At 64.0% G+C, this 14,685-nt stretch overlaps 1 protein-coding gene across 1 annotated transcript; it reads right to left on the minus strand.

Annotated features, from left to right (window-relative positions):
- Nucleotides 1-368: 368 nt before the first annotated feature.
- Nucleotides 369-11,025, minus strand: TBX2 (T-box transcription factor 2). Its single transcript, XM_048074274.2, has 7 exons — nt 10,025-11,025; nt 9,047-9,314; nt 6,489-6,635; nt 5,281-5,357; nt 5,000-5,169; nt 2,880-3,490; nt 369-1,991 (listed from the first exon to the last, which is right to left on the minus strand). The coding sequence occupies exons 1-7, from the start codon at nt 10,387-10,389 to the stop codon at nt 1,545-1,547; spliced, it is 2,085 nt and encodes a 694-aa protein (XP_047930231.1). The 5' UTR covers nt 10,390-11,025; the 3' UTR covers nt 369-1,544.
- Between the last annotated feature and the right edge of the window lie 3,660 nt (nt 11,026-14,685).

Raw genomic sequence — 14,685 nt, forward strand, 5'->3', positions numbered from 1 at the left:
CGACGGCGGCACGGGGCAGCTCCCCCCGACGGTACCGGTGCCACCTCCCTCCGACGGTGCCGGTGCCTGCCCCCCGCCCCATCTCCGTGCGCCCCGTACCGGCAGGGCCCCGCTCCGCACCTGCGGGGGGCGACGGGACGGGACGGGACGGGAAGGGCACGGCTCGAAGGGGCGGCCCTCCTGAAACCAACAACTGTTGGCGGAGGTTTCCGCTGGGGCGGCCGGGCTCACGTCGGGGCATTCCCGTCCTCCCCCCCCCCCCCCCCAACCCCGCACCTGCGGAGGGTGCCGGCCCCGACGGGGCGTCCCGAGCCTGGGCGCGCTCCCGCCGCAGCGGCGAAAATGAAAGAGGCGGGAGCCGGCAGGGCTTCTCGGAGTATTTTTTTATTGAAAGATGTGAGAGAATTCATCAAAACTGAACAGACAGACACCCGAGTAACCAGCACGTTTCAAATCATGTATCTTTTTATTTTAAAACAAATATAGAGCACAGTCCTGTGATATTTAAATTTATTATACTTTTTTTATTTTTGTTCTGGAGTGAAAAATAAAAACCTGAGGTTTATTCCTGCATTCTCTATACCCCGCACTGTAGAGAGATTTTTTTAGTACGTTTGGATACGTAAGTTTTTTCTTTCTTTTTTTTTTTTTCCTTGCAGAAGTCTGTTAAAGAATTGAACTCTTGCTTTCCAAAAATTGTTCTACCGGTGGCACATGATTGTCCTAGAGAACAGGCGGGATAAACAATATTTTAAAACACAGTTAAAGAAACCAATATCTCCTTCAATCACAAAGAGCTAAATAGTTTTCATTTACAATATATATGTTCATGTAAAATGAAAAAAAAACTTAAATGCGATGAGTTAAACTCTAAATATTATGTACACACCAATGTACAACTCTGAATAAATTAATACCAATTTGCATATTCTGGGATCCTTATAGCTTATTTACACAAATTACCATTTATTTCATAAATATCTGCCCTGGTACCCGCGGGGCTCCCCCCCCGGCCGGTACCAGCTCTGCATGGCGGTGACTGCGCAGCTCCGCGGCGGCTGCCGAGACGGCTTTTTTCCCGTGTTTCCTTCCTTATTTCTGTTTTTTTGATTCAATTTTTCCTCCCTCCCCCCCACCCCCCCCTTGCACAGACGAGGTTTCGGCCCCGCTCTCCTCCCGTGGGGCTCACAGGCTCGCCCCGTCCACTGCCACCCGTCGGGTGCCACCACATCGGCTCGTCCCCCCCCAGAGCCGCCCCGTGCCCCTCTCGGGGGAGCTCAGGGGAGTGGGGGGGCGACCAGGAGAAGGGGGGGCAACTCCCAGACCCTCACCCTAGGGGGTGGGTGAGCCCCACGTTCCCTTTCTTGCTCCTGGCTCCTCGGTGGTGGGGCCGCGTCGCCCGCAGGGCTCCTTCCCCTCTGCTCCAGCACCCCTCGCCCCAGCCGCCCCCACCCCCTGCTCTTTAATAAATATTTATACTGTGCTGTACAAAATACCAGTGCTTCTCAGCCCCGCGGGGGCGGGCTCGCTGCCCACCCCGTCGGTCACTTGGGGGACTCCCTGCCGGGCGACAGCTCCCGCTGGCTCTCCAGCCCGCTCACCAGTCTCTGGATGTTCTGCAGTTCGTTGAGGGATTCCTTCAGGGAGCCCTTGGGGGAGGCGGCGGGGCGCTGGCTGCCCCCCTTGTGCAGGGGCACGTCGGGGAGGGGGCTGGATTCCCGGCTGCTGCCCGCCTTGGAGCCCTCGGAGCCGGGGTTGAGGCTGGCGGGGAGGCCGGTGGTGAGCAGGTTGGTGCTGGGCGGGATGGTGACCGGGAGCTGGTAGGGGCTGAAGCGCAGACGGGGCCGGCTGCTGCCCAGGAAGGGGTTGCGGGAGAGCGGCCCGGCGGCTGTGGCGCTGGTGGCCGGCATGGCCGAGGCGGCCGCCGCTGCTGCGGCCATGTAGGTGTAGGGGTAGGGGAAGAGTCCGCCGAAGGTGGGCATCGGGATTCCCTGCGGAGAGAGGGAGAGGGGTGAGAGCTGTGCCATGCCGTGCCGGTCACCCAGAAAACCAAGACAAAGCCGGGGCGCGCCGGTGTCATCCAAAATATATGGTGGGGCAGCTGAGGGAGGGGTTCAGCTGGAGTCCACCACCCACTCCGCACCAAACGGGGTTGGTGCCATCGGGCACAAACCCATTGGGGTTACAGTGATACAGAGATGAGCCTGGCCGTGCCCCCGCTTGCTCCACGTCCACGGCTGTGCGGCATCGCAGGGCTCTAACCACATTTAAACACGCTGGTAAGTCAGTCCGATAAGTAAGGTGTGCTCAAAGATGTCCCTATGTATTTCACCATGGGGCTGGCAGAGGTAAGGCAAGGGTGGGTGTCACGGGAGCTGTTCTGGGGCTGGTGGGGCGATGGGGGCTGCTGGACGGGGACAGCCAGGCTGGGGCAGCGGGGCAGGGCTGCCGCTCTCAGCACTGCCCCTGCTTGTGGTGGAACCCATGACAGCCACAAAAGAATCGGGATTCCTCCTCAGACCGGCTCTGGGGCCATCATTCCAAGTGTTCCCCCGTGTCCTCCCCTTGCCACTCCAGGCAGTGCATCCAGGGCCCCAGGGGGTGTCACACCCCGTCCCCACAGCCTGCAGGGGCCATGGGGGAGGCCGGGGGCACCAACAGCTCCTGACCCCATGAGAGCCACACTGGGGCCACCCCGTGTGTCCCCACAGTGGGGGCAATGCTGGCCAGGCCTGTGCCCCCAGAGCACTCAGACAGTTCAGGGAGTTTTGGGGAAGGATGCAGGAGGAGAGCCTAGGATTGTAGGATTCTAGGACTCGTGGAGGGCCCAGGGCGTAGCAGGACAGCGAGGATCAGGACAGGGACACAGGGAGTCTTACCTGAGAGGCCAGCATGTGCTGGGAGAGGTGGAAAGGGAAGGGGGTGGCCGTCCCCGCAGTGCCCGGGGCAGACGAGAGGGCTCCGTTCTCCAGGCTGCCCCCACCGGTCACCGAGGCCAGCAAATGTCCCATGCCCATGGCTGAGAAGGCGCCGGGGGCCATGGCGAACTGTCCCGGGTGGATGAAGAGGGGCTGCCCCGCACCCAGGGGGCTGAAGAACTGCTGCCCGTGGAGGCCGGAGAGCGCGAGGCTCTGCAGGTGCCCGGCGCTCAGGTGCGGGGGGCTGTCCGTGTGCACCATCAGCGGGGCGAAGGCCTCCTTGCCCAGCCCGCCGCCCTCCGCGTCCTTCTTGCCCGGCTCCGGCTCTTTCCTCCGCCCTTCCACCTTGTCCTTCTCCAGGCCCCGTGCGCCGAACAGGCCCTCGCCGGGGCCCTCCCTGGGGGACGCGCTGTCCTTGGCCTTCTCCGGGCTGCGCCTCTCCTTGCTCCGCTCGTCCGGGCACCGCGGGCTGCCGCGGGGCGTCGCGTCCTCCCCGCCGGGGCTGGCGGCCACCGGCCGCTCCTCAGGTGCCTTCTCCACCTCCGCATCGCTGTCGGCCCCTGGTTTCTCCTCTGCAAAGGGACGGAGAGGTTTAGGAACAGCCCAGGGAGACGGGGAGTGGGTCTTTCACCCTTGTATTAGGGTGAGATGGCAAAGCCCCCGCTGCCATTATCAGGAGGAGCCCCATCAAGCGAGAGGGCAACAACAGGCCCTCGTGCCACGGTCACCGCAGGGAAAGGGGATTGACAACAGCAGTGCTGCTGCTCTGCCAAACAGGAAAAACATGTTGGATGGAGGACCAAAATATATTACAGCATCGTTCTCGTTAGCTGCAAACTCAAAGCGGGTTGTGGAGCGGGAGATGAAGAGAGTGCAGGCGGGTGGACAGCGCTGGAGGAAATGGTCCTGTATATATTTAATTACATGGAGCTGATCAACAGCGCTCCGTGGATTTATTCCAAATGTGCAGGTTGAGTCAGGTTAAGGAGGCAGTTTTAAGGAAAGAGGTACACTGCAGGCTTCACTAAGAGGGCTTTAATTTAAAAAAGGCACCGAGCTCTCAGGAGGAAGGGGGAAAAGAGGCGAGGGGATGGGGAGGACGTGGGGAGCAGAGCTCGCCATGGAGCGGGGCCCCGGCGCACACTGCCACCGCACCCCGCTCGCGCCGTGCCCGACCAGCTCCGTCTCAATGGAAAAAAGCCTTTGGTGCCGGCTAGGTGAGGCTCTGCAGGCTGGGGTGAATATTCTGGGAAGCCTTTGAAAGAGGAGAGGGGTGCAATAAACCCTCCCACCAGCTTGGGGAGGGGTGGGGGGGGGCTGCAGTTTTGATGAAGGTTTGCAGGGAATTGGGTTGGTGGAAAGTTTAAAGAGCAGCAGATTGATAGTGCGGCAAGACAAAATCCAGCATCTAAAAACTGCTACGTGGGAACTGCTGGTTTATTTTCATTTACTAGCTTTAAGCCCTGGAGTTACAACATTTTTTCCCTTTCAAATGTATTAATTCTTTTTTTTTTTTTCCCCTGCAGGGCACTGAGCGAGCCATGAAAGGCAGGGCGACGCAGCAGTGAGGCGCGCCGGACAGCCGCATATAGCATACGGCCTGCCTCGCCTTTCCTTCTTGTTTACACTAACGTATAAACAGGAAAATGTTGCAAACCCTAAATGCCATTCGCATTTGCTCGCTGGATCTATCCTGTCCTTTCAACCCTTCGGCTCCCCCGTGCCCATCCGCACCTTCCCCCTGCGGGTGCAGTTTGCCTCCCGCCCCGCAGGAACCTGCCAGCCCCGAGGGGGGGGGGGCGCCTTGGAAGCCCCCTACTTGTGCCCTAAAGGGAACCCCGAGCAGGCGAGGGGCTCGCTGAAAGCCGCGGCCGTTTGGGGAACCCGCCTGCCCCCTGCCCCAGCCCTGCCCACGCCGGGGTGCGCGGCCCTGCCGTCGGGGGGTGAGAGGGTGCGGGCTCGGCCCCGAGGGCGCGGCGGGGATTGAGGGGGGGTTGGATAGAGGGATTGGGGAGGGGGGATCGGAGAAAGGGGATTGAAGAGGGGGATTGGAGAGGGGGGGATTGGGGCTGCTGCGTTACCTCTGCCGCTGCCCTTGAGGCGCAGGGGGCTGGGGAGGGCTCCCACGGGGGAGTGCAGGGCGTCGCGCACCGCCGACGGCTCGCAGGAGGAGGCGTCCGACTCGCCGCCGTCGCGGTCGGGCTTGCAGGGCTCCTCGTACATCCGCAGGGACGGCAGCGAGAGCTGCTTCCTGGCGGCAGAGAGGCAGCGCTCAGCCCCGGCCCTCCGCGGGTGCGGAGCGGTGCGGGGAGCCGGGGGGGGGGGGGGGGGAGGAACGCGGAGCGGAGGGGGAGCCCCTTACCTCTTCTCCCGCCGGCCATTGCCCGTGTCCCGAAAGCCCTTGGCGAAGGGGTTGTTATCGATTTTCAGCTGGGTGATCTGCGGGGACACGGAGAGGGGCTGCGTGACGCCCTGCCCGCCCCCCCGGGGACCCCGGCCCCGCTCCCCCGGGGCCGTCGGGGAGAGCCCGGGTCGCGGCCGGGCCGGGCTCGCTGCGAAAGGCGCAGCGTCCCCGGTTTAACACACCGCATGCTTTATTAAAAATGATGCTGAGGTTTCGCTTGAATTATTAATAGCGTCTTAATGATAGGAAGTTATTTTTCACGGCCCCCCGGAGGGAAGATGGCGACTGAGCCGCGCTGCGCTGGTTAAAAGCTATTCTTATCCCTCTCCGCGACGGGCTTCTGGGGCCGGCGACATTAGGGCGCTCAATAATGCATGTCTCTGAAATACGGCCCCGAGAGGGGCGCTTTAAAAATGCATGTCTGCCCGGCCCCGGCCGCCCCCCGGCCGCGCCCGACGGGGCCCCCGGCCGCTGCCGCCCGACGGAGCCCACCGGCAGCCAGCGGCGGGCGAGCAGACAAAGTGCTCTTTAATCGATTGTGACTCTTCGCCATAAACTTTACGAGGGAAACAAGCCCACCAGGACCCTCAGACAGAGCTGTCAATTAGCATCAGCAGCCAGGGGTGGAGGTGGGGGTCAGCTTTTGGGTTAAAACACACGCGCGCACGCAGCTCTTGGAGGGGCCGGCGGAGGCTCCGTGCTCCCCACGGGGCGCTCCTGCCTCCCCTGCTCGCGGGGCGACACTCGCTAAATCACGAAAACAACAAAAATTGGTTTTTCTGGCTCTATTTTTCGGCCCCTGCCGGGCCCAGGGCACCTTGTCCAGGAGGCTGCCCAGGCCGGGTGCTGCTCCCTCAGCCTGGGCCTGCGGCAAAGGCTCCCGCGGTGCGGAAAGGTGCGACAGAGGCCGGGGGGGGGGAATTAATAATAGCACCAATAGCACTAATAACGATATTAGGGTGAAGGGTGCCTCCTCCTCTGAGGGCTTGGGGTATCACCATCCTCCTGTTGCTGCCTTTTGGCCACTCTCCCCCCGATGCTCTCCTGCAGCAGCCCTCGGCTTTGGGCAGAAGCACGCACAAAGAGCCCAGGAGGGGACACGGGGGGGGGGACAGGGACGGGGACAGGGCAGGGACAGGGCCAGGGCAGGGGCTGCCCGGCGCTACCTTGTCGTTCTGGTAGGCGGTGACGGCGATGAAGTCGGTCTCGGGGAACACGTAGGTGCGGAAGGTGCTGTAGGGCAGCTTGAGGATGTCGTTGGCCCGCACGATGTGGAACCGGGGCTGGTACTTGTGCATGGAGTTCAGGATGGTCTGGGGGGGCGAGAGAGCACAGCCCGCGGCCGCGGTCAGCCCCGGGGTCCCCATCGCCGCCACGCGCGAGTCAGGCTACCTCTCTAAAAAAATGCCTTTTTTTTTTTTTTCTCCCGAAAAAAAAAAAAATAATAGTAATAATTCAGCGTGAGGAAGGAATGCCGGCGGATGCCAAAGAGGGAGATTTCTTTTTTGTTTATGTCATCGCACGATCTGCCCCCAAATAAGGAGGTCACGGGGAAGGCAGGCACTGCAACATCTTGGGGAAGGCACGGCAGGAGAGCAGCTACGGGCATCTCCCCGGTTTATTGCAACCCTGAAAACCCGAGGCGAATTTTCGCCACATTTCTAGGCGCTTTTAATAGTTCCGTCCTTTTCAAAAAATTCCTCTGCCTCGCCGCCGAAATAAATAAATAAATAGAAAGGAAAAAGACCCGAGATTTGCAGTTGGGCGCAGCGGAAAGCCCTGCCAGCGCCTGCGACCTGGAAGGAGCGTTTCACCAAGAGCCATGTTAAATTCATGTCTCAGAGCAACGCTGCAGAAGAAACAGACAATTTTTTTGTTGTTGTTGTTTTTCCAACCAGGTGTCTGAAAAGCTTCGCCAACACCCAAAGCGATTCTCTCCCCTCTGGCTTTGTTAAAAACTCGCCCCGAGCCCACCGCGGTTGCGCTGAGGATTTGCGGAGCCCCCGAGCCGCGAGCGGGGCTGCTCCCGAGCCCCTGCCCTCGCTGCCCGCCCCGGCAACGTTTTCCTGCCCGAGAGCGATGGAATAATTCCCCAACCTGCTGTGGTCGGGCTGACACGCAGCCCTCACCGCCCGGAATTGGTAGGGGAACGGCGAAAGCTTGAGTAATTATTGTCAAATAACGCCGGCCAAATGCCTAAATAATTATCACTTCATTTCGTTTTAGAAGGCAATAAAAAAAAATCCCCCTTTTTCTAACCCGAGCAATAATCACCTGCTGATGAACTGTCGGGTCGCTATTATATTGATATAATCTAGACGGGATTTATCATGAAAATGGTGAAAAGAAAAAAAAAAAAAGTCTCATTCAGGCGTGCAAATCTGCATTCCTTTAAAAAAAATAATCATCCCTCTCTGACCAGATGGGCACTGGCTAAACCCTCATCTCCCAGATTTAACACACTCCGGATTTTGGACAACGACACGTACCAGAAATCTTTAATTGAAGGAGGCGAACCGTTAAAAACGCTGAACCAAACTACTTTTTCCCCAATATCACAAAAAAATGCTATTTATGAGACTCCCTCGCTATCGATTTACCTTGCTGCCTATAAATAGCCTCGCAATGTATTATTTAACAAACACACCGTTTCCTGCCTTAAAATAAGAAGAAAAATAATAAGAGAGAGGGGAGAAGACTTTCTCGGCAGCCGCTCCCCGCACCTGGCCGCGCTCCGGGCGCTGCGGGCAGAGCAGCACCGAGGCCTCAGGACCTCCAGTCCCCAGAGCACAAGGACGGGCCGAGGAACTTTCCCTTTATCGCCCCAAACGCTCGCCCAGACGCTAAGACAGCTCGCTCGTTCGCTGAGATTTTTTTTCCCCCTTCGCCTTCACGCAGGACCCCGCTCCCCTGCAGCCCTGCTCCTGCTTTCTGCAGCTTGCCAACACGCCTCCATTTCTTTCTTTCTTTCTCTCTCCCTCTCCTTTTTTTTGGTTTGTTTGTATGTATTTTTTTTCTTTTCCTTTTTTTTTTGTTTTGTTTTTTGTTTTTCCCCTCCGGGAGGTGATGCAGATGTGATCAATAGGGGAATAAACAGACCCGTTTGGAGCCTTTCAGACGCAGCCGGTGCGGAGCCGCTGCTGCCAACGGCTCCGGCTCAGCTCCCGGCCGCGCAACCCCAGCGCAGGTGCCGCCGCTTCCAGCACCCCTCTGCCCGGCTCGGCTCGGCCCGGCCCGGCCCGCAGGGACGTCCGGGGCTGCACCTGCCCGGCCGCAACGCCCCAGCCCTGCCGCCCCGTCGGGGCTGCCCTCGCCGCCCCCGGGCCGACCCCGTCCGCGCCCCCCAGGCTGCGCCTCCCCGGTTCCTGCTCCCCGCCGAGCCCCGCGGCCGGGCAGAGCCGGCAGGACGGGTCGGGGGGCGGCATGCGAGAGCCCAAGGGACCCCGAGCCCCCCCGCGGCCCGGTCTCCGTTCCCCCCGGGGGGAGCCGTTGCCGGGGCGGCCGGGAGCAAGGATCGGGGAGGGCTGCGAGACAGCCCGGCCGCTGCAAGGCCCGGCAAGGCCCCGCCGTCCAGCCCGGGCCCGGGCGTGCTTTTGCCGGGGGGGGGGCCGGTAAAGCCCCGCGGCTCCCCCCGGCCGTCCTCGGGCGCAGCGGGGCCGGGCTCAGCGCCTGGCCCGGGGGGTCCGCGCCCGGGGGCTCCGCTCGTCCCCGCGGCCACACTTACAAAGCCGTGCTTGTCCGAGATGTTGTTGGTGAGCTTGAGCTTGTGAAAGGCGACGGGCTTGGCCATCCACTGCTCGCCGGTGGCCGGGCTGTCGGGGTGGATGTACATGCGCTTGGGCATCTCCGGGTCGGCCTTGCCGGCCACCATCCAGCGGGAGTTGTGGAACTTGTACCGGCAGTCGTCGGCCGCAACTATATCCATGAGCAAAATGTACTTGGCCTTCTTGTCCAGGCCGCTCACCCGCACCTTGAACGGGGGGAACATCCTCCTGCGGAGAGACGCACAGCGGTGCAGGGCGCGGCGCCCTCCCGCCCGGTGCGCGACCCCCGACGGCCGCGGCCCCCGGCCCGGCCCGGCAGCCCCGCACCGCCCGGCCCCTCCGAAACACGGGGGGGTTTCTTCAGCTCGCCCCGCGGCTTCCCAGCCTTTGGCACGGCCGGCAGGCCCTGCTCCTTCTCACCCCGCTCGGCTGCGCCCATAGGGGAAGAAAGAGGGGAAAAAGCTTCAAATCCCCTTCCAAGAAATAGAGGGCAGAGCCCAAGGGGATCCCCGGACCGAGCCCCTTCTCGCTGCCCTCCTCTGCCTCCTCCGGGGCCGGCAGCGGGGCCGGGGCCGACCCCGGCGGCGGGGAAAGTTTGGCAGGGGCAGGAAAAGCTGCGGGCGGCGAGGAGCCGCCGAGAGCGGCGTAAACAAATGCAGCGGGGGATTGCGGGCGCTCAATTAGCGCGCACTAATTTCATTTGGGACCGCGCTTTAAAAAGTAATAACTGGGGGGGCTGGGGGGGGGATAGCTGGCGGGGGGGGTTAAATACCTCCGAAAACTGCCGGCATCGAAACCCCATCGACTGTCGCCCGGGGTGAATTCCCCGGGGCGAGCTGGGCGAGCGGCGGGGAAGGGCTGGGGCCGGGGGGCGAGGGCGCTGCGCAGCCCCGCAGGTGCGGGCGGGTTGCGCGGGGCTGCGCGGGGCCGGCTCTTACCTTCCCGACTTGGTGATCACCATCTCGGTGCCCAGCTTGTGAAACTGGTCCCAAAGCTCTTTGGCTTCCAGCGTCACTTTGGGGTCGTCCTCTACCTCCTCCTCGGGCTCCAGGCTCTTGAGCGAGCGCAGATGGGCTGCCTGGTGGTGGTGTCCCAGGGCCGAGACGTGCAGCCCGGCCTCGGCCGCCCCGGCCAGCCCGGGGTCCGGCATGGGCTTAGCCAGCGCCGCCGGAGGCAGAGCCAGAGCGGGGAAAAAGGAAGGCTGGGCGGCTGCGAGGAAGGCGGACATGGGGAAGTCGGCCGGCCGGGGTGCGTGGAAGGGGTGGTAAGCCATGGCAGTCCCTGGGAAGGCTGGATCTCTCATCGGTGCATCCACAAATCCAGGAGAAAAAGAGGGATTCCCTTTACAAAAACGTGTGTGTGTATTATTGTTATTATTAGTAGTAGTATTTTTTGTCTCTCCTGCCCAGCGAACTCGCTCGAGTCTCTGGAAGAGGAAGGAAAAATCAACAGCAAAAATAAAAAACGCACACAAAAAAAAAAAAAAAGCCGAAAAACAGCGGAACTAGATCTGGGAAAAAAAAAAAAAAAAAAAGAAGAAGAAGAAGAAAAAAAAAGCGAGAGGCAGTTCCCGGCTCCTGGGACTCCCGGTCTGCGGAGGGGAGACAGTAGGTCCTTATTTTTTTGTTGTTGTTGTCGCAGCGAGGGAGAGCGAGCGAGGGCAAAAAGCCCTCCCGGCGAAGTCCTTCCCGGCGCTGAACCGGCACCGAGAGCGGGGCGGGGGCGCGGGCAGGGGCGGCCGCGCTGCCCTCACACCCCCGCGGGCCCGGCCTGCGCCCCGGCACCGCTGCGCGCCCCGCGGCCGGCGCTCGGGCGAGGGCTGCTCATGGCTCAAGGAGCCCGGGTGGAAACGGTTAGATCTTGTCGTGATCTCTGTAAAACTGTGACTATCTCACATGTCCTTCCTGCTCTGATCCGCCCGCTAATGAGCCAAGCCCCCTTGATTGCTGATTTTACGCGTTTCAGACCAATTGTGGATCTGCATAGGCGTGGTTTTGACAGCTCCGGCCAAGCTCCGGGCGCGGGGGGGCGGGGGGGGGGGCGAGGAGGGAGGGAGGGAGGACGGGAAGAAGGGAAAAAAAAAAAAAGAAAGGAAAAAAAAAAAAAGAAGAAGGTGTCGGAAGCATCGGCAGTAAGAAAACATGTCAACAGAATAAAATATTAACCAATGACAGAGAAAAGTGCTCGAAATCCCACCCCCGGCTCCTTTCCGCATACCGGGTCAGCCCTGGCTGCGCCGCGGCCGGGGAGCGGCGGCCGCCGGTGCGGGGACAGCGCGGAGCCACCGCGGCGGAGCGCGGAGCGGGGCCGGGGGGGGGGGGGGCCGGGGGCCGCCCCGCAGCTTTCCGCGGCCGCGCAGCCCCGGGCGGGGGCGGAGGGGGGTGGGCGGGGGCGGCGGGTTGGGTGGGGGGGGGGTTGAGGGGGGGGCCGGAGCTCGGCGGCTGCCGTCTTACGACAGATCCTGGAAAGAGGATCAAGGTGGGGCCCGCCCCGCTCCGCGCCCCGCCGACGGGGCGGCCCGGGCTCGGGGGAGGCCGCCGGGAGCGCGGCCCCGTCGGCGCGGCCGGGCCGTGGGAGAGCTGCAGGCGGCGAGGCCCGAGCGGCGAGCTCCAGCGCGGGTGAGTGGCGGACACTCGCGCCCTGCCCTCGCTCCCGCTCCCCCCCTCGCCCCCCGCCCCGACGGACGGGTGCGTGTGGGGGGGTCCCGCCAGGAGCCCTGAGCGCACGGACGGGGCGCGGACCCCGCCGTCGGGGCGCCCCGCGAGGAGCCGGGCGGGCAGCGGGAGGCCGGGCCCCCGGGGCCGCCCCAGCCGTCGGGGCCGCGGCCCCCGGGGTTGGCGCTGCTCTGGCCGGCCGGAGGGGCTGTTTACCCGGGCGGGGGGAGGCAGATAAGGCGGAGGGGGAAATGCCGGGGCTGTTTGCAGAGGGATTAGGGCCGGTCCCGCCGCGCCGGGGCCCGGGGGGGGCGGCGGGCGCGGTGGGTGTCCCCGCGGAGAGGTCCGTTTGGAGATCTGCGCTGATTAACTGAGGGCTGCGGTGGCTGAAGAGGGCCCTGGCGCCAGGCGGCTGAGCCCTCACAATAAAGACCCGTCTCTTGTCACTTCATATTTACCCCCAAATCTTCAAAAAGCGCCCTGCGTGCCTTACAAGGCTCCTGCCCCCGCCGCCTGCTCTGCGGCCAGACGGGACGGGGGGAGCGGAGGCGGGCCCCCTCCTCTGCCCCCCGGCCCGCCCCCCCCGGCCCCACCGCTCCGCGGACGCGCAGCGAGGCGCGGCCGAAGCCGCCCCCGTCCTGCTCCGGCGGCCGCTGTCCCCTCGGGGCCGCGCTGCGCTGCTCCCGCGCAGGGTGGGACGCGGGGACGCCCGGGTACCCCCGTCCCCGCCGCCTCCTCTCCCCTCTTTCTGCCCCCACTAAGGCTCATCCTGCTGACAGCAAGCCCTGGTCGCTGCCCTCCCGGCGTCGCCGAGAGCCCCGAGCAGAGCCTCGGCTGTCCCCGGGGCCGCTCCCCCCGCCGCAGGTTCATCTTCGCCGCCCGGCCCCCGACGGGGCGGCCACAGCGCGGCCGCTCCGGGGCTGCCCGTGCCGGTCCCGGCCGCCGTGAGGGGCGGTGGGGCCGGGGGGGTCCCGCTGACCATTGAACAGGGCGAGGTGGCGAGCGGGGTTTGAAATTTAGACCTGCTTTGGACTTTGCTTCCTCGCCACCGCGGAAATGTGCTGACAGCAGCCTTGGCAAAAATGGGGCTTGCTCGGGCTTTTTTTCTTCCTACTCCCCTCTACCCCCCCCCTCCCCCCCGTTTTGTTTGTTTGTTTTGTTTTGTTGTGTTTTCCTTCCCCCTCGCAAAGCGATCCCGGAGCCTCGCATTGCCCCACGCCGGGGGCAACTCTCCCGCGGCCCCGACGGCGACCCGCGGCCACCTCCGAGGGGAACGGCGGGGCGCAGCCCACCGGGCCCTGCCTGCAGCCGCGACCCCGCCAGGAAACGTCGCCTCTCCGCCGGCACAGGGCCTGCCGCCCCCGGCCGCCGCCCCCCGCACCGTTGTAACGTCGTAAACGCCCTCGCCTGCAGAATAAAAACCGATGCAGAGCAGCCTCGTCTCCCCGACCCTCTGTGCCGCGCCCGTCGGGGGGACAGCGGGGTGGGGGCTGAGGAGAGCCGGGCACCGTTTCCACGGCCCCGACGGACGCGAAAGCGACCCCAGGAGCCTGCGCCCACGGACGGGGAGGGCGGCGCGATGCGGCCGGGCAAAACCCAACGCGGCCTCGGCAATGAGCGGCCCTGGGGAAGGAGAGCCGCGGCCTCCTGCCCTGCCCTGCCCGGCTCTCCGCCGCCGAGCGCTCCCCGGGCCGGGGCAGCGGCGGCCGGGACGCCCCGTGGGGACGGGACGGGACGGGACGGGCCCGGCTCAGCTCGGGGGGATCGGCCCGGCCCGGCCCGGCCGCCCCCGCGCCCCACCCGCGCCGCCGCGGCCCCGCTCGCTCTTCCCTTTCATCTCTGCCCATCTCCACTCATCATCCCTTTTCTATTTTTAGCCGGTAGACTTAGGCCTTGGCGCCAGGCCGTTTAAGACCTGTCAAAGTCCTTCATATTTCCCTCATGTCACATGGACCTTTCGCTCCCTTCCCCGCGCCATGCGAGGGCCGTAATTTGGATCTGTGAGCTGGTGAGCAAATGCAGTTTGCTCTTCTCCATCGCTGTGTTGTCTCCGTGACCCCAGCCAGCAGGACGGCTGGTGTCCTGTCCGGGGCACTTACACAAATTGCGGGTGATTGATGAAAAATAACAATTCTCACAAGCAGCCGGGCCTCCGCCTTCCCCTCCTCCCGGCTCCGCCGCGGCCCCGCGCCCCGGGGCTCGCTCCCCCCGACGGGGCTGCGCGGGAGGGGGGCCCGGCCCGGAACGAAGCCGTCTCCCCGTGCCCAGGGCGGGCCGTCGGGGCCCCCTTCCCGATGCAGATGGCAGGGCTGGGCGCTCCCCTCGGACACACCTGCGGCCACTCGACGCCTCCGCCCGGGCGGGCCGGAGCAGCTCCGCAGGTGCGGGGTGGGAGCTGCACCCCCCGGCCCCGGGGGGAGCCCTTGGCCCCAGCCGCGGACGTGCCGTCGGGGGCCGGCACCCCCGGGACACAGCGGCCCCGGGTCCCCCCAGCTCCCACGCACCCCTCTTGCACCCCGACGGAGGCAGCGGGGAGCAGGGCCGGGGGAAGCGGGGAGGGGGCGAGGGGCGGCCCGGAGCCCCGGAGCTGCCCCGGCCCCACTCCCTGCCCGGCCGCGCCTCCCCGGCTCCACCTGGGAAGGAAAAACCGAGGGGTGGCAGGGAGAGGCCCCCACCCCGCTCAGGTGCCCGTCGGGGGGCGGCGGCCCTGCAGGTGGGTCGGGGAGGGGCCGGTGCCCGGCACATCCCGGGCAGTAACCGGGCCCCTCTCGGTGGGTTTTTATCCCACACCGGCCCCGGTGCGAGGGGAAACCCGCGGAGCCCCGGCAGCCCCCGGGCCGCCCCCCCCCCCGAATCCCCCCTTTGCCCCCAGACTGTTTAGATTTCTCTCCTGCTTTAAAGAAAATATTTCCAGTAATCCAGATTTCTGGAAAATAACAACACGC

Source organism: Anser cygnoides, chromosome 18 (assembly GCF_040182565.1).
Source record: "Anser cygnoides isolate HZ-2024a breed goose chromosome 18, Taihu_goose_T2T_genome, whole genome shotgun sequence".
Taxonomy (NCBI): Eukaryota; Metazoa; Chordata; class Aves; order Anseriformes; family Anatidae; genus Anser; species Anser cygnoides.

Coding starts and splice junctions, on each gene's coding strand:
- TBX2 (XM_048074274.2), bottom strand. CDS start 10,389: ATGAGAGATCCAGCCTTCCCAGGGACTGCCATGGCTTACCACCCCTTC. Junction 5,358..6,488: donor CCGCCTACCAGAACGACAAG/GTAGCGCCGGGC, acceptor GTGTCCCCGCAG/ATCACCCAGCTGAAAATCGA. Junction 5,170..5,280: donor AATGGCCGGCGGGAGAAGAG/GTAAGGGGCTCC, acceptor CTCTGCCGCCAG/GAAGCAGCTCTCGCTGCCGT.